Below are 24,168 nucleotides of genomic sequence, written 5' to 3'. Positions count from 1 at the left end.
TAACTGTTAGGTACACTTGCCTTAGACTTATCATAGCCGAATTTTCATAGTTTATTCAAAATATTTTAGTTTATTTGAAATAACATAAAGTAACTAATGTTTAATTTAGACTATTTTTACTCCTTGTATATAAAAAGGCCATGTTGTTTATCAAAGGTTAAGTTAAATGTTCTATTCTATCAACTAAGTGAGTTTGTGTAGTAAACAAGGCTGGGGGTTTGATTCTCAATACATGCGAGTGGAAGACACTCATTAGTAAGTCTTCTATCGCTTTGTGCGTTAACAATGGGGCGATAGATTATCTCACAAATATTGGCTTTGGGATACCTAGGTTAACACCGAATAAGTTCACACCAACTCCACCTCCACTTTTAGAGAGGAATAAGAATAGAAGGGAGAGAAGTGAGATATGATGGGTGGTGTAATGAAAAAAATAAGTGAAGGATAAAAAAGTGGGTGAAAGTGAGATGAAATAGAAAAAGTGGTGTAAATGTAAATAAGTTAAAGGCTATATGACGTACATTATTCCCACTTGGAAACAAGGTTCAATTAGACTATTGTACATCATTTAAAAATGGGAAACAAGGTTGCAGGTTTGGATGGCAAATCCAAATACATGCTAGTCCATTTTTAATTATCTATGACTTTCACTTGGATGCAAAAATGGCTTCCAAATCTTGGTGCAATGTACTACTTTGTTTTGACTTAAAATCAGAAGAAGAGCTCCCACTCCTTTTGTTTCCCCAGAAACCACTCCATCTAGTGGTGCTACTGGTAGAAGGATCATTTATAGCTCCACTTCTTTCCCTACCAAAGCTAAGCTTTCCAAGTTCCCTCAGTCTTTTCAACCATGGTTTATCAGGTGTACCACCTGAGCTCCTACTCCCTGAGCTCCTATACCTTTCCAAACCAGTGTCTCCATTCCCATGCCCATTTTGAGGTAACTTCTTCTCCAAGTTTTTGGTGCAATTTTGAGGGAAGAAATATACAAGAATCCCAATTGAAGCAATTTTCAAACCTTTTAAGAATGACTTCTCCTCAGGGTCCAGAAGCCTTGTGTGCATATATAAAGCATACCATTCGTTAGTAATCTGTGAGCAATATCCCACTAGGAACAGCACCAGCATGAAAATTCCAAATTTTGTCTCAGTTCTCACAGAATAGTCCTTTTTCAAGAGCACTAAAAAACTAGCAAATAAAGCAACTTCACATGTGAGTGTGATGATCTCAACCAACTGAACCTTTTTCTTTATGAAAGGCTTCTTCAGCACCATGAAGAATAGCTGAAAAGAGGTTATAGACAGCATGATAATCACAGGGGTGTTAGAAGATTGTGTCTGAATAAAGAGACCTGCCAAAATTCCCAGTGCAACCCTCCTTATGGATTCAAGAAGCACATAATAGATTCTAAGAATCCCAAACAGCTTTTGGATGAAAGGTGCTTCTGCATCTTCGTTTTCGTCATCGGAGGCGATTATGCGTTCGCTTTGGCTTGGATGGCTGCCGCCGGATATCTGTGAAAGCATGTACTTTGGAGGGCCTCTTAAGTCTTCAAACAATGGACCAAGGATTGTTAGATAAACTGATTTAGGTTGTTCTTTCCATGTCCACTGTCCTCTCTTTCCGGGCCCCAGAGTTACTCTCACAAGCTCTTGGTACCAGTGAAATTTCTCACCTTCTTGATGAACTTCCTTGTATTGAAGCAGTTTTCCAAATGTGATTCCAACAGAGAGGAACATGAACAAAGCTAGAAGCACGGTGGACACCAAAACCAGCAGAAGAATGCCAACTGCAACTGCTGAAAGAGCTCCCCCTAAGGCCATATATCCAAATGAGAAAAAAAAAACTAATTAATTATGTAATACAGCAATTGAGATTTCAAATCAATTTATGAAAAATGAAAGTAACCATGCAATTATAGCTGAAAGAATATAAGTTCATGTCTTTTTTTTTTCTTTTTCAGATTTCTTTTTCTTAAGTTGGAGATGGAAGACCTTGTTGAGAGGATTAAGATTACCTTTAATAAGAACTGCAGAAGCCTTGCAAACACAAGGTACTGCAAGAAATGTAAGGAATGTCTCAAATCTTGGGAATATGAGTGCTCCATAAGTTCTAGGCGTTTCAGAATTTCTCTTCCTGAATTTGAGGATAATGAGGAGAAAAGCATGCAGAACTATCAAACTGCCAAATATCACAGCTAACCAAAACATGCTTCTAGAAAAATCTGTCCATCTACAATAAAAACAATGAATCTGATTAATGAGTAATTACAATGTCTTGACTTATCTCATGGAATGCCTTTGTTATTGGTGGATGAGAAAGTAGAGGAAATGAATCAAATGCAAGGTACTGCAAATCAATATGCTAATTATTTGAATAAGAATCGAATTACTGTATAAGTTTAAAGTGCATTATAAGAGTTGACAATCTTTCCGTCACCATTACTGTTCTGGTCAGCCCAAAAGGCTATTAGGCCCAATACAATCCAAGGTGGCTTGAAGGTTCCACAACTAAGTGGACACCATGTTGGCCAGCCGAGACGATCAGAAGCAAGTCTCATCTCATCCAACATTCAGCCTAACGGACATAACCCGGCACGTTTATATGGTAATTGCAAGGTTGCCTACAAGCAACCATCATCTCAGAAGTCTTACATAAAGACTTCATCAAGGCCAAGTGCCTCGAGTAAGACTCTAACCACGCCTATAAATACAGGTTTGATAGTTCATTTAGATAAGCATTACTCATTTTGCTAACTCATTGTTCTTTGATGACTTTGAGCTTCTCTCTCTATGATCTCATACTGACTTGAGCGTCGGAGTGCCTTTGCAGGTATCGCCACCTGCCATGTCAACAGCACACCACCATGCTAGAGAATCCATCCAAGACTGCGCACCATCACTGGAGATCTAGAGCATCCACTAGCTCAGATTTTGGAAGAACCATTAAAATTTAAAAGTATCAACATAGATTACTAGATCTTACTACCAACAGCATAAAGGCATAATAATAAACATTGATACTTTAGCAAAAAAAATTCCTTATCATGACTTTTATCATATGGAAATGAAAGATCTAATTTTATATATATGATTTTAATGCATTGACACACACATATACACACGACTTACCCACTGGAATGTCTTGAATCCAAAATATATTCTGCTTCTGGTTTCATATTTTCACTCTGCAGGCATGCATTTTTCAATAAGGATGTGAATATTGACTGTTTTTCATCAATGTAGATAAGAAATTAACTTGATTTTCACAATTGATGTAGAATTAACTTTTTCTGACCTCAAAATACTGTTGGTACTCTGAAGAAGTAAGTGGTGATCCATACACTGCAGCAGCGAAATTCAAATTCCTGTCTAAAAGCTTGTTTGGGATTGAAGCCAAAGCTTTGGCAAAGGAACTAGAGCTCCGAAAAGGACCAGATGCCACCATGAACAGGTTCATTTGTCCAGCTTCCCATGGCACAGAAAAATAGGGTATGGTCCATTGCAAATGCCTGGAAAATTCATAAAACTCAACTGGCAACTTAACTGTTAGCCATCTAGACAGTGCAAAGACCTGAATATGGCACATAGTTCTCTGCATGGTCAACAAAAAATGACTTGATTAATACTTTATTCTCACTACTACCAAGCTTTAGTTATTTTGGTAATTTGCATAAACGTTTACAAAACTGAAACGGTATAATAAGTTCAAGGTATTGAAAGAAAAGAATGCAACAAAATTTCGAGAAAATTAAATTCTGAAATCAGGTACATTCTTTCTGTAGCAAGTAGAAACACTAGTCTCCAAGCCTTGATTGTAAAAAACATTTTAGCAAGTGAAAATTAAATACATATCAGAAAAATGTTATATTCATCTTCATATATGCTACTGTTTTTCTCCATTTTAAACAATAATCTAATTCATAAGTGTAAATTGCCCTCAGATCAATTAGGTATCTTACAAAAAGATTCCTCGCTGGATCAACGATCAAGAAAGGAGACGATCTCATAAATGTGCCAACGGATTGAAGGCTCGCAGTTGACACAGTGAGCAAACTCGCCGCAATTGATGTTAGCACAAAAGAAGCAGTTGCAAATGCAGAAATCACAGAAGAAATCATAGGTGCAGAGTCTGCAAGATCCATGAAATCATAAATATCTACACAATTAAGCATTGCAATTTTCTAAAAACATGCATCCAACAATTGGAAAGAAAAAAAGGTATAATGACATCCAAGATAGGTATGAGGATAAGACAGCCATGATATAATAACATCAATACGAATAAAAACAGTGAGCAGCAGATAAATATAAAAAATATCTTACAGTGCCTCACTTGTAGAACATTGGAAGCTAGATTTTTATTTCCAGCAACATCACGAGTTACATTTTCAGGAACACTGATAAATACATGATCATCATCTGCTTGTAGCTCAACAATGTAGGTGCTCCAGTTTATATGGTGAAAACTGTACAGAAATAAACAGTTGCAAGAGAAAGGATCAATTATGCACTGGAATTTTACTCTCATAATTCAAAGAGTCAATGTTAGTGAACTACCCATTAGTTCTCTATTTTTAAATGATGCATATAGAGAAAGACAGACAGAGATTTTCACACACAGACATATTGAATCAATAGTATGGATACAGAATATACAACATCTCAAGAAATGGACATCTAAAATATACTTGCCTTTTTAATAAACCTCCTGAAATTGATATGCTAGAGGTATTGAAGCCTAAAACAGGCTTCCCAAATTTAATTAATATCTGGATATTGTCTTCTTTTGTTTTCATCCTATATGTACTTAACATCACTGCAGGTCTCTTAGAATCTGAAGAACACATGGCTATGTCAGCAGAAAGCAAGGCAAAGAGCAGATGAATATATATATAGAAATATATAAGTAATGGTTAAAAAGATATAAGCATATAAATCTATGTACTATTTCTTTGGTGGATAACATGTACCATAAAGAAAAGTAACTGGTGCAGTTGGAGAAACTGGAGTCCCTTGTCTGGTTATTATAGACTCCGAATTGAAGTCAACTGAGATTATAGAAGTGGAGGAGATATTAGCAATCTGCAAGAAAAATGGCCAAAATAAGAAAAGTGTAAGGAGATACACTTGGAATAACTGAATAAGTGTAAGATATACACAAGTAAAACACATCACATCCACAAGTAAACTAACCATGAATCCAAATCTCCGATTTCCACGAGTTTTTGCACTAGTCTGAACAAGTGAGCCCTGGCTAATATTGAGAGAATTCATAATTTCTGTAGATGAATTCAGAACTGGAGCTGAGAAATACAGGAACACCTTTAGCTTGTCATAATCATTAGTTGCTTGAACTGTTCTAGTTTCACTGTTCAGTTGAAGTAGCTTTTCAGGTACGTGAATCCTGATGTTGACATAAGCCTTTCTTCTATCTGTAAATCAACCTCACCATAGAAGCAAACCAAGCTTTTGAACATCAAAAACTGATATGAAGTGTTGTTTTTCCAGTAGAGTAACTACAAGTGAATTTATCAGGTCTTAATTGCTCAAGATTTCTACCACTACAACATAATAAGAAAATAAACACTCACCAAAGTGTATATAAACACTTGAGTTTGGCATTCTTGTGAAGTTGTTACCAGCAATGTCAGAGCAGAAATTCCTATCCATTACAAGGATTGCGCGACCGTATTGAACTGTCGATGACAAACTAACAAGAAGAGAATACATGAGGTTTGGCTGCATCATACTAAAGGAAGATGGTATAACCTGGCCAGCACCATAGACAAGAAGCTGCAAATGAATAGGATAGCAATATATTAAAAGCTGATTCAGTATTGTGTTAGAACGATACAACTTATCCATTCCACATAATAAAAAGGATAATCATATTTAAAGATATCTAACCAATTGTTAATAGTAACCTACTTACATTGCAGGCATTCACAGACTTGCATCCAAAATCTTCACCTATACAGGGTTCACTGAAAGATATATTTACAGAAACATTTAAAGAATTCGTGAAAATTGTTGAGGGTGTAACATAAGCAGTTGGGGGAATTGTATCTGAAAAAGAAAAAAAATTTGTTAGAATAATGGTATTCAATGAAAAACAAATTCATATGTTAATCTCAATTCACTGAGACAGTAATAGTGTTCAAGTAACAGATCTAGTTCTCCTAATTTGTATGATTTTGTAAGCTTTCTTTTCAATGCAATGAAAATGCAAGCAGAAAGCATGCATTGAGGACTAAGGTGCATTTGTTATTCAACTCAAAATGGGAAAAATTACTTTGCATGTTACATTTTTTTACATAAACCTCAAAGATTCTTCTCATATTTTAAGCCCCGTGAGCATGCTTAGGGCTTTTTCTAGTAGTTAAGGTCCAATAAATCCATATGGACTCTTTATGCTGCAATTTTTTGGCAAAAGATTCTAGTCTTAACTTTTTCATTCCAAAGACACATGACATGATTCATCTACAACACATCGGCAATTAAAAGAGGCAATTCCCATAAATGATAATTAACTGAAGACATAAGGAATGAGGTATGGTTTCTTAACCAACAGTCCAGTTATGGCGAGCACAGGTAACTCCTTGAAGCCCATTATTGGTACAGACTTCAAAAGTATGATTTCCATCCCGCAAGCTTGAGTATCTAACTTTCCTTTTTGTACAAACTGATGTGATCCCATCATCCAGCTGCATACATGGTAGAATGTTAGAATAATAAAAATTACTTTTGGCTTATAGCATGTTTGTATCAACTTATTTTCCCTCGGAATCAATTCTGGTCCCCAGAAGTTACTCACATAAGTTTTTCCCCATTGTTGATTTTGACTTTAGAATCAATTTGTAGAAGTATTTCGAAATATGCACATAGTTTTGGTGGTGCAAACAAGCATCATTATTAGTCCTGGTGCTACGTGGAAGTATGAGTAACCACTTATAACATGATAAACTGTCATGTGAATCCACCCTCTCTCCCGTCCTTTTTTCCAGAAAATCAAAAATCAAAAAACAAAACTGCACATACTGAAGCTCTAATAATCTAGGAACAAATAAACTTGATGATGTAATTAGGAGTTTCGATTTTCATATCTTGCATAAAGACATATGCAGGTCCTTCAGAATTAGTGAAGAACAGCAAAATAAATATATATAAAATAAACTTGGATAGCAAGTTGTTAAATTCATATATTAATATTAACATCACTATGAAAAATGATTCAGTTACTGGAAGAGGCCATAAGAGAAGTTAAAAACTTGCCATAAGAACACATAACTAAGATACACAAACCTTGCAACTGAGGCTGCAGTTTGAGCAAGTGCTGCCACTACCAGAATTAAAGACTTCAAAAGCAAATGTTGCTGAGTTCAAGTGAGAGAATACATGAGGGGCTTTCAAAAATTTCACAGAGACATCTGAACCACCACATTTGGTAACAGAACTCAGTAATGACAAAACCCAACAGAGTGTACACAAACTAAAGGCTCTAAGAAGATCCATGTTCAAACAGAGTAGAGTTAATGCCACTTATTTGTGAGAGAGTGACATTTTTTCTGGTTGTTGTGTAGATTGGAGAATGAGTTTGAAGAGAGTGAAGAAGGCTTTATTGCATGCAAGAGAGTGCATAGAGATAGAGACAGAGAGATGCAATTGCAGAATGAATTTAAATAATAGGTTTCAATGTGTTCACTCTTCACTGTTTAGTGTCCATTGATGATTGCAATTTGCAATAAGGATAAGAGAATGTGAGTACAGTACAATCTTATAGTTTGTGTAAGAGAAGCAAGCACGGGTAACAATCAAGATAGAAAACCATGACGGTAAATTGTCATTGACCAAGAAAGGAGAGGGAAAAGAACAGTATAGAAAGGTACTTCAGCTATTTTTATAGCTCAAAATATTCCAGCTTTTATATTTCAATTGAAAATAATGTTCCAACTTCAAAATATTCATACTAATACTTGCATTAGAAGAAAATCAAGATTTAATTCTAGAGTTGTTGACTGCATTTGTAACTATAAACCATACACCATAACGCAAGCCTCATCATTTGGAAGAATAGCTTCTCTGGAACCGGTGCAGTCAGAGGTCCTAGTATCGGATCCTGATCAGACGGCTAATGTTTAAAGAAGTTATTATACACTTAAAATATTATCTTTATATTAAACTATAGGATTCTGATCGGACGACTGAGTTTCATTGACTTCACTGAATTTAGGATTCCTTGACTACACGAAATTTGAATTGCGAAAATTATGTACAAGGGAAAGTCTCTACCACCTAATAATGAAAATTGAAAGAAGAAAAAGAACAGCATCATAAATGCAAATCAGTTAAACCTTGTATGAACTGAACTTTAATTAATGAATACAAGAAATGAAGTGTTGGTCCAATGGTATCATAGGCCCCACGATAGGATACAAGAAGCAAAAACAAAAGGTGAGTGGAGACCAGAGATCTCCCCTTCTCTCTCATTCACATAGTGACAATTTTATTTGAGTGAGATAATGTGTCAACCAAGCTCAACCTTAGAAATGTTATCTCTCATTCCCCGTAACATTCTGAACCTTATCAATATAATTTCCATGCCATATAAATGAACACAATAATCCACATTCCGACACGTACTAAATAGTCTTTGTTCCCACCGGTCCAAAATGTCAAAAGGCTCAATAGCATTACAATTGGGTAAAAAATCTCACAACTAAGTGAGTATCATATAGATGGATAAGATGACTTAGTTGAGGAACAATGTGTCCCAGCTAAAGGTCGAGTGGTCGCATGACAACACGCATTTATTAAGTAAGGCTACCCCAAAGACAACCTTGGTCTTGGAATACCATCTACAAGGCTTCCGAGACTTGTAAGTTACAACGGACTCCAAGCTTATAGATACATGTATAATCATTCATTTATACATACTTTGCTCATTATGCAAGACTCAGAGTTGTTTTTAAACTTTGAGATTCTCTTTGATACACGCCCGACCGCGTAAACGCAGCTTTGCAGCACAAGCAATGCTGCACACCAGGGAGATCCGAGCACTCTCATTTTAAGAAGCTCAATTTCAAATTGTACCTTGTAAATGCACACAGATGCTTTAATTTTACTAATGCAGTATTACATTTAAAAGTCAATTCTGGTCTCTAGTTTGATCTATCTTGGTGATTTAAGCCAGTATGTTTTTGTGGGGATGAGGCTTGAAGTGGAAACCATTGAGACTATAGTAGGCTACACAGTAAAATGCGCATGGTTGATCAATTTAGTGACTGTGTAACATTCTTGGGGAAAAAAAACAGCTCTCCTGTTTACTTACGAATTGATTGATTTTATATGGGATTTGACGTTGTCACCATTGGCTCCTGCTAGCTTCCCGGCGTGTGGCAATAAACGGTGGTCGAAGGAGGTGGATCGTAGCAGCTGCGAAGTGGTGAAAAAGACACGGACACAGGTCACGAGGGGTGCACATAGGCCGGATCAATCCAATGAAACCATCCAACCCAATCCGATTCAATGATAAAAATGCGGGTTGGATTTGGCCAACGGGTCAATCGGATGGATTTTATAGTACGATTCAATTATCTTTGGATCGGATATCGGATTCCAAAATAATTCATCCAACCTTACCGAAATCCAATCCTATAATAATATTTTATTATTTAATATATATTTTTAATAATTTTAATTTTTACCTAACCTACTAGTAGGTTAACCTACTAGTAGGTTATGTAATTTATGGAGACTTTGAGTCCTTCTACTAGAGTAATTTTTAGAAGACTTTGAGACTAATTTGTTTGTAATTACTTATCATATTTAAAGACTTGAAGTACTTGTTTAGTTATGTGTTGTTGTATAGATGTGTGTAGACGGTAGTTATGAACTTATGATTTAATTGCATGTAGACTTGGACTACTTATTTTTTAATATTCCAGATTTATTTTTATTTTAATATAGCGATTCAATCAATCCATCCAAACCAACCCGAAAATTGTCGGATTGGGTTGGTTCGGATTCGTATGTGAAAATTCACGAAATCCAACCCAACCCAACCCAAACAGTTTTAATCGGTTCGGATCCTGATTAGCCTGAAAATCCATCCAACTCATCCCATGTGCAGCCCTAGGTCACGTTATAGTTATGAATTGATCAAATCTCTTAGAAATATTTAACACATACTTTTTTTTATGGGTTTAACCCATACTTTTTGTTTAGAAAAATTGAAAAAATAATTTAAAATTCAAAATTAATTTAAAACAATAAATTTATTTCAAATGATAATAAAAAATATAATTTTAAAAATAATTAAATAGAAAATTCTAGATGAAAGCTATAGAAGGTACTTGGAGAATAATTCCGAGAAATAATCTAGAGGATAATGATTTGTTTTTTTTTTTACGGGATAATGATTTGTTAGAAATCAGAAAAAGGTAAACTGAATCTAAAAAAAATTATTAAAATTAGAAAACAACCAAATTAAGGAACAAAATCTCATTAGATTTCTTCATAAATTAAAATATTTTAACCCTAAAAGAAACCTTAGGTGAACTGTTATAAATAGAGAAAATTTGGTGGAAAAGAGGCAAGTTTAGGAAGAGAGTGATCACTTGTGTAAGAGTTTCCATGTTTGAATCACAATCAATTCCGTCGAGAAAAACAAGAAGAGGAGGATCAGAACATCAAAGGAGGATATCATGAAGGGATCATCAGCCGAACTTTCAAGGGGTAAAGTATATATCTCTTCTGCTTCAACCAAGTAAACACATTCTCATCCCTTTATTTAAGCATATTACTGTCATTAGTCTTCTAGGTTCCGCATGAATGATTTCTTATCAAAGTGCTTGGAACCTTAACATAGGTGCACAATTGCTTTACTAGGCTTGTTACCACTCAACAATAATTTTAGAAATCTTTATAGTGATGAAGTTTTCTTTTTGGGTCTTGAATGAGTGCTTTAAATATATACTGGTTAATAAGCATGGTTTCAATGATTAAGAGAAGAAAAACAAAGGAGATTACTAACAAGTAGCAATACTATAATTGTACAAAGAAGCATGGTTTCATTCTAATCTCACGCTTTGCTTGAGCTGCTAATAATTCCCTTATTACTTGAAGTCTCACTTTGAGTCTGGTGTATTATGCAGAGTGTAGGAGAGGTTCCTGACAGAAATTTTGTGTGCTGTTTTGAATTGATGCAGTGCAGGTGGTGGTGAATGGTAGAAAGAGGAAGAAAGACTTGTGGACTCTTCAGGAGAATTAGAAGTGGAAAAAAGCATTGCAGAGATGCAGGCTATCAGTTAACTTGATTAGTAGGGAAGGAAAGGTAAAATTGGGAAAACTATGGTTAAGAACCTGTACTGTTGTACTTTTTGTCGAAATACTTATGAAAAAAATAGAATAGAGAAAGAATCTATGTATTCTCATTAGATGTAAATGTGTTACATCTCTAGAAAACAGAGGAAGCTTGCATTGGAAGCTAACTCTGAATTATAACTAAATAATTCAAACCAACTATGAGTAACTAACTAGTGGAAATATCCAATGCTTTGGCTACTCATTAACCACATACTATTTTACTACCTCAAAATGCATAACTCATCCTTGTTGAGGTAATTTGGACTTGGAACACTTTGCTTCTCCATGTTGATATTAGAATGTGTTGAAGATGATTTGGGTCGCTGTGGTATTCCATGAATCAGTGTTATATATATAGTTTATATCATAGGACAACTTCTCATGTCAAAGACCTGTAGGCTTGAAATGAGTAAAAAGCACGATTGGCATGCTTTATAGTTTTCACATTCCCTCTCACTCAAGCAAGACATTCTCAAATTAGTGAAACAGAAGTTCAAAAGTTAAGCACCTGTCTCTTGATTATTCACATATACTGTTCATTTTTATTTCAGACAGTAATTTTGTGGTGGCTTATGACTCCCAAAAGTTCTTTTGCACCGCCAGTAAATGCATATGAAACACGCTTAACGATACATGGCATGGCAGTAACAAAATAAATGATACAAGATCACTAACACGGTAAGAGGACTATTTTCTCAGGTTAGCTCCAACAGCAAGGGAAGGGAAGGGGTAAACATGAAAGCAAACTTGCTTGCAGGGTAAGAGAACTTGGACTTGTTTTCGTTTTTCTTTTCTCTAATGTGTGCTTGTGCTTGTATGTATTGTCTTGAGTCCCCAGATTTAGTCTGATAAAGTGTGTAATTGTCAAAATGACAAAATGTATGTTGTGTACTTGCAGAAACATGGCTATTACTTAGGACAACAAATTACAGCAAGATAAAGGTAGAAAGGTTAGGATATCGGCCATATGCTCACGTGCTTCAAAAGTTCTGGGAACTTTGTCAACAACAACTTATTATTTCAGGTAACCCCATAAACATATGCTAAAGACCATAGGCTAGTGCATGGCCAATTTTATTTTGCTTGTTTTAACTCAAACAAATTGTTGCAAAAAATATCATGGACACACTGACATCATATGGACTATTTACCTATTAGGAACAACATATATGCAAAATCTAAAATATAGGAAACTGGGTCAGAGGATTACTTTTATTTGAAAGTAAGAGGAGTAAATATTCGTCACACGCATCTGTAGTTATATTAGTCGAAACTGGGTGCTTTTTTTTTTTTTTTGTAAGAAACATGAGTCATGTGCAGTTCAAATTCCAAAATTTTAGTTTATTAATATGTCTCCTCTTAAAAAAAATCATAAAGTAAAATAGAAAAAGCTGCAAATGCAAAGCATCAAAATTGTCCACTATATCGTTTAACTAGCTTCTGCTCTATTCTTAACTTTGCCCAAAACTTTCTGTTTGATTTCAACGACCAATTCCACAGTCAGGTTCACACATGAGAGGTTATTCACCTATTATGCAAAATAACCAATTAGAGACTAAATGTGGCTCAGTTGCTATCTTAGATACATGACACACTTAGGTTGAAACAAATTAAAAACGAAGAAGTTTGTGTTAGGAGTACCTCAATCTTGTAAGTATTGCTGCCCACAATCTTCGTCATCCATTCACAAACTCATAAGCCACAATCCATACTCCCCTTAGACTGATGAGGGACTCCATCTGGGATTTTCAAAACATAGCCTTCAAATTTAGGAATACCTTAAGCCACCCCCTTGTGAAAAGCTTCAGCACGTATCACTTTGTTAGTATGACTACTTGCAGTTGCCGCAATCCTTCCGCCAACATGAAAGTATAACATGAGCCTGAACTGAATGTTACATATACACAATTAAACAAAATTTAAAAACCATTAAAAAAATATTTTGGTACATTAGGTGTTGGAGTTTTTGTTAATTGAGTATGAGACATGCGTGACAAAAACTGCAACATGGAATGTTGTGACTTCAATGTGTCTTCCAGAACTTTAAGACGGTTATATAAGTTTTACAAAAATATAATACAACCAATATTGTCATACTAATAAATATACATAATAAACCAAACTAAAAATTCAATATAAGAAAAATTTACAAAACATGGGTTTACCTTGGTCACAAAACATTCGTAGTTTACTTGAGCAAGAACTCTTATCTGCAAAATTATACCAATTTTAAAATTAATAGTTTGGATGCAGAAAATACGCTTACCGTTTTGTTTCCTCATCATCCATTTCGTTCAACTTGTTTTGCAACTTTTTTCAACTGCTAACCAATCCAATAATGAGATGGAAGCTATTTGGTCATTCTTGGTATAACACCAAAACAATAGCATGTTCAGTGTACAACACCTGTAACAAGTTTTAAGTCAATTTTAGTAGTAATCAAAATAAAAATTATATTGTAAGCTCATGTGAAAGTTAATGAAATTACCATTAGTAAATAAACACATCTAGTGATGATGTTGGTAATCTTTTGCCGATGGTTCTTAATGTAGGCTAGTTACCTTTACTAGGTCTCTTGGGTTGCCAAGATAGCATGTTGTTTCTCGATGTAGTTGGTTCTAAAACGTCGATACCAATAAAGTACTTAACATAAACAAAACAAATTTTGCAGTGAACTCATCTGCAGGCAACCCTTCAGATAGCAGATTTTCTTGCAGCTCGTCCAAATTACATGGTTGTTTTTTTTATATTGTGCATGAATTTCATTCACTCAATGGCCGTTGTGTTTATCCTTTTAGAAATCGCTTGTCCGCCATCGTAAATCCCTAAAATGTTGGTAACTTCAACGGGGCAATGATACAGTTTGACATCGTGCACATTTAATGAATGTTTCTAGGTGTCAAAACTCTGTATTAGCCGCACACAAAGTTTCTCTGGTAGTATTGTTTCGGATAGTTGTAGTATCCCGCCAAACCTCGTTTCAGCTATGGTAGATCTTCTTAGGTCATGCTTGTCAAGTTCGTTGATGTACTAAAGAATTGATGCAGTTCTTCGAGGCAAACAAATAAGTAAACTTTCAGACTGTTATAAAAAAATATCAAAAATATCAACATGGTGGATGAGTGTCAAAAAGTCAATGATAGAATCAAAGTTAGGAATAAGAATATGGTGCTTGATGGAGGAGGTGGTACATGATTCTTAATGTAGAACCGCAACTACCATTGACTTTTTGACACTCATCTACCATGTTATATTTTTTATAACAGTTTGAAAGTTTATTTACTTGTTCGCTTTGAAGAACCGCAACAATTCTCCAGTATATCAACGAACTTGGCAAACATGACCCAAGAAGATCTACAACAACTAAAATGGGGTTTGATGGGATACTACTGTTATCTGCAACAAAACTACATACAAACTTTGTGTGTGGCTATGAGAGAGTTTTGATACCAAGACACCTTCATTTAATGTGCACAGTGTCAAACTATATCTTTGCCCCACTCAAGTTACCAACATTTTAGGAATTCCGAATGACGGACAAGCGGTTTCTGAAAGTATAAACACAATGACCATTGAGAGAATCAAATTCATGCACAATGTCAAAAAATGACCATGTAAATTGAACGAGCTGCAAGAAGATCTGCTATCTGAAGTGTTTCCTACAGATGGGTTCATCGTATAATTTGTTTTGTTTATGTTGAGTACTTTCTTGGTACCGATATTTAAGAACCAACTACACCTAGAAACAACACCTTATCTTGGTAATCGAAGAGACCTAGGTAACTGGACTACATATATAACAGATTACTTGGTGGAGGGCATTAAGAACCATCGGCGAAAGATCACCACCGACATTATTAGATGTGTTTATCTACTAATGATAATTTCATTAACTTTCACATGAGCTTACAATATAATTTTTATTTACTACTAAAATTGGCTTAAAACTTGTTACAGGTGTTGTACATTGAACATGTTCTTGTATTTGGTGTCATACCAAGAATGACCAAAGAGCTTCCATTTGTTTATTGGACTGATGAGAAACTGGACAAAGTTGTAAAACAAGTTGAACGAAATGGCGGATTAGGAACTAAACTGGTAAGCGTATTTATTAAAATTTAAAATTTTATTTATTTATCTGAAACCAAACAATTAATTTTAAAATCGGTATAGTTTTGTCGATAAGAGTTATTGCTCAAGTAAACTACAAATGTTTTGTGACCAAGGTAAACCCATGTTATGTAAATATATTTTATATTAATTTTTTTAGTTTGATTTATTATGTATATTTATTAGTATAAGTTTAATCGTGTTGTAACATTCGGTAGCAGACTTGTTAGGCTGGGGTGTGTGGCTTGCTGGTCTAGATCCTGGACTATCGTATCGTCATGAGAGGGGTGCCCCAATGTCATTTTCTTTTGCCATGCTATCCTCTATCAAGCCTTCATTTCCAAAATTTATATCAGAGAAAGAAGGTTGGTACATTCTTGAAGCAATTGGGTTGAGGCATCAAGTTTATGATCTCACGTTTTTATTTTTTGGGCTGCTCTTTTGATTGAAGCATTATGCTCTTTCTTTGCCCACCTCTAGTTCTATTGGCAATATGTTCCTTCCTAGGCTCCTACCGGTGGTAATATGGTTGCATCGGCTTTATTATTCTTCGGTCCTCTTTGTGAGGGAGGGTTTCTTGTGTGTTGATCAATCAAATTCTATGTGGGTTTTTTGTCTTTACGTCCTATTTCATGAGAGAGATGTTCTCATGTAATTTCTTTCATCTAATAATATACTTATATTTTATTTTTGAAAAAAAGTATTGGTTGTATTAAATTTTTGTAAAATATATGTAATCGTCTTAAAGTTCTTGAAGACACAGTGAAGTTGCAACATGGACCATGTTGCAGTTTTTGTCCAGCATGTCTCATACTCAATTAATAAAAATACAATACCTAATTTACCAAAATATTTTGTTTCATAGTTTTTAAAATTTTGTTTACTACGTGTATATGTAACATTCAGTCCAGACTCATGTTATACTATTATGTAGGCTAAAGGAATGCCGGAAATTGCAAGTAGTCATGTGAACAAAGTTAACGTGTCACGTATGTCGACAAGAACACATGACTACAATTTTTGGAATTCAAGAAGGAAGAAAGCAAAATATGAGGAGATGCACCATCATTTAATGTTAAACTTCCTCAACCAACATTCCACGAAAAATTTAAGGTAACATCATTTTGTTTAAATCATAACATTGTAGTTATTGCTAAGATATAAACTTGCTTTCCTAAATTTTTTAAGGGTTCAAGTTCAATCAGTGATGAAAAATTTCCAATTGGTAGAATGTTGTTCAGATTTAACCCGCATGCTTTAGATAAGAATCACTATGCAGCAAAACGATCGTTTCAGATGGATCATCCAACTAATGTAAGTGCCCGTTTAAGGGTTCAAGTTCAATCAGTGATGAAAATTCCCAATTGGTAGAATGCTGTTAAGATTTAACCCGCATGCTTTAGATAAGAATCACTATGCAGCCAAACGATCGTTTCAGATGGATCATCCAACTAATGTAAGTGCCCGTTTAAAAGTTCAATCAGTGATGAAAAATTCCCAATTGGTAGAATGCTGTTCGGATTTAACCCGCATGCTTTAGATAAGTATCACTATGCAGCAAAACGATCGTTTTAGATAGATCATCCAACTAATGTAAGTGCCCGTTTGGTATGTTGTATAGTATAAGGTCTGGTACAATAAGGCCTGATAGTAATAGGTCTGATTGTATTAGGCCTGATAAAATTTTAATATTATACAACGTTTGATAATACACTATTTAACTTATCATTTCGTTTAAATTAATTTTTTTTTTTGAAAATGAAATTAATATTATTAAGAAAATGCTTGAGCCAAAATAACTCAAGGCAAGAGTAACGTACAATCTGAAACATAATGGTTCCTGACAAAACAAGTGCTTAAAAGTGCACCAAACCCACCACCAACCCGCATGATGGCTTCTAACATGTTCCCAAGAATGAGTCTCGTTAAAACCTTACTGAGAAAAACTCATTGGGAAAAAACCCAGCAAGGAAAAAGAGTACCACCAACTTGGGAAAGCCATCATGCATCTATAAAACATGCGAAATAGGCCAAACGGCAACAGGAAATTCGTATACAGTAAAAACAACAGTATTCCAATCTCTATTGCATCAAAATAGCGAATAGAATCAGCAACCAGACGAAACAGCAGCAACAGCAATCAGCAAAACAGCAACAGCAACAACAACAGCAAACGCAGAAAACATCAAATAGCAAACAGGAAAACAGCATCCAGCAACTCCAAACAGCAACCAACAAACAGCAAAACAGACCAAAGGAACAGCAACAGCAGCTTCAGCAACAACAAAGCATAAATCTGCAACAGCAGCAAGCAGCAAAACAGCAAAACAGCAAAACAGCAAGACAGCATCCAGCAACCAAAAAACAGCAACCAAAAAACGGCGAAAACAGCAGCAAAATATGGCCGGAATTTCCACACTCAATTAGTTTACGGCCTGCAAAAAATCAGTATCAAAAGAAAATACCAAAATTGTTATGTCAGCCTTGGTGCCCAACATAATGCCAAATTGGCTCCTCACGAGAACATCCCTCCTTTGCTAACTCATCCGCCTCCATGTTCCCCTCCCTCAAAATATGTGATACCCCACGACAAGCCACCAATGGAAGTAAATAGTCAATCATATTCAACTCATGAGTTAAATTCCAAGGTCAGTTTTTTGTCCCGCACACCCATTCCACTGCAAGACTTGAGTCGCTCTCAATTTCTACCGAATATACCATGAACTGTTGGCAAAATAATAAGGCATATAAGATTGCTAAAACCTCCGCCTCATCCGCACGTTTTACCTCCACCTTTCTAGAGAATTTCCCAACCACCTTCCTAACATTATTCCTCAGAATCCCCCCAATGCCCGCCCTTCCCGATTGGAAAGAACCATCCACATTGAATTTCAGAAACAATCCTTGAGGTGGTTTCCAAGGTATGACAGGCCGCGTGCTAACCTTAGCATGTACATCAATTTTTGTGAAACCCCTTGCAGGCTCATTTGCATCATAAGGACAATCTTGCCACCAAGCTCTCATCCAGGTAAATATTAAAAATACATGAGACTCCCAAATGGCTTCTGGATCAAAAAATTTATCATGGAAAATCACATTATTCCGTGTCATTCATATCTCCCAGCATAATGCATAAGGAATCAAATCCCATAAAATTCTTGAGGTACTTTTATGCAACGCACCCCATTCATCCAGCAATGTCGAAATTGATGCTGGAGCAGACCAGGAAATGCCCTCCCTGTGTAACACAGCTATCCATAACATCCAAATTCTCGGACAATGCAAAAAAAGATGAGCCATCGTCCCTGTTGTAGACAAGCAAAATATGCAGGACGCACCATTCTCTAAGACCACCCCTCTTTGAGCCAGATTCTCCTTAGAAGTTATTCTGTTCTTCTGTACCTGCCACAAAAATAAAGCAATTTTGGAAGGTAAAATAGGCCTTAAGATTTGAGGTACTGACCAACCGTCCTCAGTGAACCATCGAGCTTCTACTACTGCACACATAGATTTAACACTATAAAGGCCCATATTATCATGCTTCCAAATGAGCGAATCAGCATACGCCCTCTCCCCCTGTTTAGGAACCAAAGTCTGAAGAAGTGCCTGCAAATCATGATACTATTCTCTCTCCCAACCCAGAAAATCTCGAACAAAAGCAATATTCCACACCCACTGAGGACCTGCGACTGTACCACACTCCCCCACCATTGCCCTTTTATTTACTGCCAAGGCAAACACCCGAGGGAAAGCCACGCTAAGAGGTGCAGCACCTACCCAATGATCCAGCCAGAAAAACACACCACTCCCCCTCCCTATCTGACAAGCTAACCCATCCCTAAAAACACTGCCCACTAGCCCACTATCACGCCAAACGCCATACACATCTACCAAAGGCTTAGATAATTTTTTCACCTCAGCAGGATCAACATTAAAAGATATCAGCTGCAGCGGTAAACCATATTTTTTACAGACCACCTCCCTCCAAAGTGCATCTCTCTCCCTGCCAAAACGCCACACCCACTTCAACAACATAGCCTTATTTTTCCATTCAAGGAAACCAACTCCTAATCCTCCAAACCGAGTACCTTTAATATAAACCTATGTTTTGTGAAATATTGAATAATGATATATATTATAAAAATGAAGATGGTGTTAGTGGGTGGTAAAAATGGCGGTGGCGGTTTTTATTTGTTTTACATTAATTGAGGGAAAATCTGGTTTATTGAGTAGATTGAGTTTCAATTATGAAAGGGGGAAATATTCCTTATTTGTTTAAGTTTTTATTCAGTTTTTTTTAAAAGAAAAGGCTGAATAATTATTTTTATTTTCAAATATTGTATTCAGTGTTTATTCAGTGTGTGTAGGTGCCTTTCTAAATCAGCTTATACACTTGAATGAAAAGAAAACCTCCCCCCTTTTCCTTCCCAAAACCTGCGGCCTCAACCCAAGCACAACTAGGGTTTTCAACTTTTCCTTCCCAAAACCTGCGGCCTCACCCAAGCACAACCAGATTTTCCCTCAATTAATGTAAAACAAATAAAAACAAGATATTCCCTTATCTCTTTTTATTCAAATTTTCGGCCACACATCCCTTGGCATCCAAGCAACACGCATTTCATCTCTTTGAGGGTAAAACCTCACAAAATCATTTTATTTCAAAGCACTCAAACATTATTATTTCCAAAATGATAATATTTCACATATTTCATGCAACTTTCACACGCAAAAATCAAAAAAATCACTAACAAGTCACACCTCATTATTTATTCAATAAATAATATCATTCATAAAAAATAGGGTCTTACAGCGGCCGGTGTGGCTGTGGTGGTGATGGAGGGTGGTGGGTGTAGAAGTGGCAGCGGTGATGTTGAGTGGTGGTTGGGGTGGTGGCGGCGGTGGAGGGTTGTGGCGGCGGTAATGGCAGTGGTGGTTTAGGTGGTGGCAGCGACAATGGTGGTGTTGGAAGTGATGGTGATGATGGATGGCGGTGGTAGCGGGGGAGGAAAGTGGTTGTAGTAGTGGTGGTGGTGGGACATGGCGGTATCTAGTAGTGGCGGGGATGACAATGACAGTTGAGGTGGTGGAGGTGGTGGTGGCGGTGGCGGTGGTGATAGCGATGATAACAACGAAGGTGGTGGTTGTGGTGTGTAAAACCCGGAATTAATAGACATTTAATTTCCATTAATTATGACAACGTGTACTATTTTATCTTAGTTTTAGGAATTCTTATTCTTAAGTTATTTATTTCTTTTATGAATAGATGACCTGCACTAACAAGTCACATTTCTTAGTTACCTGTGATAGTCTATACCAAAAGATTATTCTTTATTCTTTTCCCCCTCAACCACCCAATTAATTCATCCTTATCCTCCCACCTCATTTTCTATCTTCTCCACCACTCATTCAAAATATATTTTCCTATCACACTCTCTCCCCTCACGTGGGCCCTACCCCACCCAATCAGATTCAACCCCTCTCTCATTCACGCTCTCTCCCTCTCAATCGACGTTTTCTCTCCTCTCACCCACAACATCTTCTTTTTCATTTTCTTACTCCCTCCCCTGCAAACTCAACACAACCATGGCAACACCTTCCTTCTGTATACATCATCATCATCATAATCTGCTCCTACCTTCCTCCTTGACACAAGCAGCCACCACCAAACTCTCTTCTTCTCTCGTCCATGGCCGCGAACGCACCACCACCGCGTGCCTAGCCGCCACCACCGTGCCTCCTCCTCGCCTTAGAGGCAGCCATTGCCTTCGTCTTCTCCTTGCCTTGTTCCGAGAGTCCCACATACGAGAAAAGGTCACAAATAGAGTTGAACCGAGTAACATTGCAAAGGCATAATGATAGTCGTCGCCGCTCCACCACCACCTCCAGGGTAGAAGAAAACTGATGCAAAACAGAGGAGATGAAACCCTAAAACCGCCACCTTCAACCGTCGATCTCCGGCGAACCGCTCATCAACGGGAGAAACTAACACCACCATTGGACTCCCTTCAGCGTCCGCAACAAAACCCCTCAATCAATTTGTCATTCCGCCGCCAGCCACTATGAACCACCGTCTTCACCGGCCATCCTTCACCGGAGAAGTCACTAAACTTAGAAACAAGAAGCTCTTCCTCTCCTCTGTTTGAATTAATGAGCAATTTATGGTAAGGAACTCTCCTTTCTTCCAATTTCTCATTTACCCCTTTTAAAACCCTAATTCTCCCCTCATTCATCTCCTAACTCCACGCTCTGGGCTACATGTTCTTGCTGTTCAGTTCTGATGATCACTAATAGAGAGGAGAGCCATGGCCTGCAAAGAAGGACCCTCCCACTAATTTCAGTCTTGATAGGGTTGGCATCTGTTATCTGGATCAAATTATTATTGCAGAGTTTAGGTTTTCCTAAGTCATAAATCCCTTATCAATCTTGTTGTCCAAATGCTATGTAAAATTTAATGAAGGGAAATATAGATTAGTGTATCTCTGTGGTGTGAGTATCAGTGCCATGTTATTCATTTTAGAGGATCTGAGAGTTTAGTCCTAAGTGTACATGAAAGGTTTTTGTGAAAGCTTAAATAAAATTGCAGTTGTTTTGAATATGGTAGACAATTGATTTGTAAAAAACTTGTATTTCCTATCATTTTTTGGAACTGTGTTCTTCGTAAGAATTGTAGCCCTTTCTGTTAGAAAACTTTTTCCGCTGGTTTCATGTGAAAGCCTAAATAAAACTGTAGTTGTTTTGAATATGGTAGACAACTGATATGTAAAAATCTTGTATTTCCTATCAGTTTTTGGAACTGTATTCTTCATAAGAATTGTAGCACTTTCTGTTAGGAAACTTTTGCCAATAGTTTCATGTCGTTCCGACGTCTGTAGCTCAAGTTATACGCTTTTCAATGAGCATGAGTTAAGCTATTCCGTTTCTCACGAACTACTGTTAATATTTGATTTTTTCTAAATTTTGTACTTCGAAGTTAGCTTGAAAATTTACAGAGATTTACAAAACTTTAGACAAATTCATAATAAAAATTGGGGCGTTACAATGACAATCTTGATGTTGGAGATGTGACTTAGGATTGAATGTTGAATTTTAAGAAGTTTATGAGTTTCGCTATAAATACTTGATTTTAGAAGGTTAAGGTTTTAATCTTTAGAAGTTCGATGACTCTTATGTTAAGGTTAAGGTTTTAATTTTTAAATACGTCAAATACACTCAGAAAAATCTAATATTTTTATTATGAATTCGTCTAAAGTTTTGTAAATCTCTGTAAATTTTCAAGCTAACTTCGAAGTACAAATTTAGAAAAAATCAAATATTAACAGCAGTTCCTGAGAAACGGGATAGCTTAACCCATGCTCACTGAAAAGCGTATAACTTGAGCTACAGACGTCGGAACGACATGAAACTAGTGGCAAAAGTTTCCTAACAGAAAGTGCTACAATTCTTATGAAGAATACAGTTCCAAAAAACTGATAGGAAATACAAGATTTTTACATATCAGTTGTCTACCATATTCAAAACAACTACAGTTTTATTTAAGCTTTCACATGAAACCAGTGGCAAAAGTTTTATAACAGAAAGGGCTACAATTCTTATGAAGAACACAGTTCCAAAAACTGATATGAAATACAAGATTTTTACATATCAGTTGTCTACCATATTCAAAACAACTACAGTTTTATTTAAGCTTTCACAAAAACCTTTCATGTACAGTAAGGACTAAACTCTCAGGTCCTCTAAAATGAATAACATGGCACTAATACTCACACCACACACATACACTAATCTATATTTCCCTTCATTAAATTTTACATAACATTTGGACAACAAGATTGACAAGGGATTTATGACTTAGGAAAACCTAAACTCTGCAGTAATAATTTGATCCAGATAAGAGATACCAACCCTATCAAGGTTGAAATCAATGGGAGGGTCCTTCTTTGCAAGCCATGGCTCTCCTCTCTATTAGTGATCATCAAAACTGAACAGCAAGAACATATAGCCCAGAGTGTGGAGTTAGAAGATGAATGAGGGGAGAATTAGGGTTTTAAAAGGGGTAAATGAGAAATTGGAAGAAAGGAGAGTTCCTTACCATAAATTGCTCATCAATTTGAACAGAGGAGAGGAAGAGCTTCCTGTTTCTAAGTTCAGTGACTTCTCCGGAGAAGACGGTGCCTGGCGGAGGGCGACGGAATGAAAAATTGATGGAGGGGTTTTGTTGCGGACAGTGAGGAGAGTCCAATGGTGGTGTTAGTTTCTCCAGTTGATGAGCAGTTCGGCGGAGATCGAGGGGTGAAGGTGGCGGTTTTAGGGTTTCATCTCCTCTGTTTTGAATCAATTTTCTTCGCCCTATAGGTGGTGGTGGAGCGGCGACGCTTGCTGGAACAAGGCAAGGAGAAGACGAAGGCAGTGGCTGCCTCTGAGGTGAGGAGGAGGCACGGTGGTGGCAGCTTTGCACGCGGTTGTGGTGTGTTCGCGGCTATGGAGGAGAGAAGAAGAGAGTTTGGTCGTGGCTGCTTGTGTCAAGGAGGAAGGTAGGAGCAGATTATGATTATGGTGATGTATACAGAAGGAAGGTGCTGCCATGGTGTGTTGAGTTGCAGAGGGAGTAAGAAAATGAAGAAGAAGATGTTGTGGGTGAGAGGAGAGAAAACGTTGATTGCGAGGGAGAGAGCGTGAATGAGAGATGTGAGGT

The 24,168-nt window shown here is 36.6% G+C and overlaps 1 protein-coding gene and 1 long non-coding RNA gene across 4 annotated transcripts; one reads left to right on the top strand and one right to left on the bottom strand.

Annotated features, from left to right (window-relative positions):
* Positions 1-455: 455 nt before the first annotated feature.
* On the bottom strand, positions 456-7,751 carry LOC130734497 (uncharacterized). 3 transcript variants are annotated; one of them, XM_057586943.1, is made up of 13 exons: positions 7,305-7,751; positions 6,568-6,706; positions 5,935-6,068; positions 5,594-5,795; positions 5,196-5,434; positions 4,973-5,084; positions 4,695-4,836; positions 4,326-4,468; positions 3,962-4,131; positions 3,298-3,594; positions 3,132-3,187; positions 2,018-2,232; positions 456-1,813 (listed from the first exon to the last, which is right to left on the bottom strand). In XM_057586943.1, exons 1-13 carry the CDS (start codon positions 7,512-7,514, stop codon positions 648-650), a joined length of 3,225 nt encoding a protein of 1,074 aa, XP_057442926.1. In that variant the 5' UTR covers positions 7,515-7,751; the 3' UTR covers positions 456-647. The 3 variants fall into 3 exon arrangements, with proteins under 3 accessions (XP_057442926.1, XP_057442928.1, XP_057442927.1); XM_057586945.1 differs by lacking the exon at positions 7,305-7,751 and having other exon boundaries at positions 6,572-6,708; XM_057586944.1 differs by lacking the exon at positions 7,305-7,751 and having other exon boundaries at positions 6,534-6,666.
* Positions 7,752-10,610: 2,859 nt separating this feature from the next.
* LOC130734496 (uncharacterized) lies at positions 10,611-23,819 on the top strand. The gene is made up of 5 exons (XR_009017966.1): positions 10,611-10,736; positions 11,210-11,334; positions 11,918-12,124; positions 12,265-12,390; positions 16,411-23,819. It is a non-coding gene; the product is annotated as an uncharacterized LOC130734496 (long non-coding RNA).
* The last annotated feature ends 349 nt before the right edge of the window (positions 23,820-24,168 follow it).

This window comes from Lotus japonicus, chromosome 1, assembly GCF_012489685.1.
Source record: "Lotus japonicus ecotype B-129 chromosome 1, LjGifu_v1.2".
Classification (NCBI taxonomy): Eukaryota; Viridiplantae; Streptophyta; class Magnoliopsida; order Fabales; family Fabaceae; genus Lotus; species Lotus japonicus.
The sequence above is the reverse complement of the archived record's forward strand: the minus strand, read 5'-3'. Positions and strand labels throughout refer to the sequence as shown.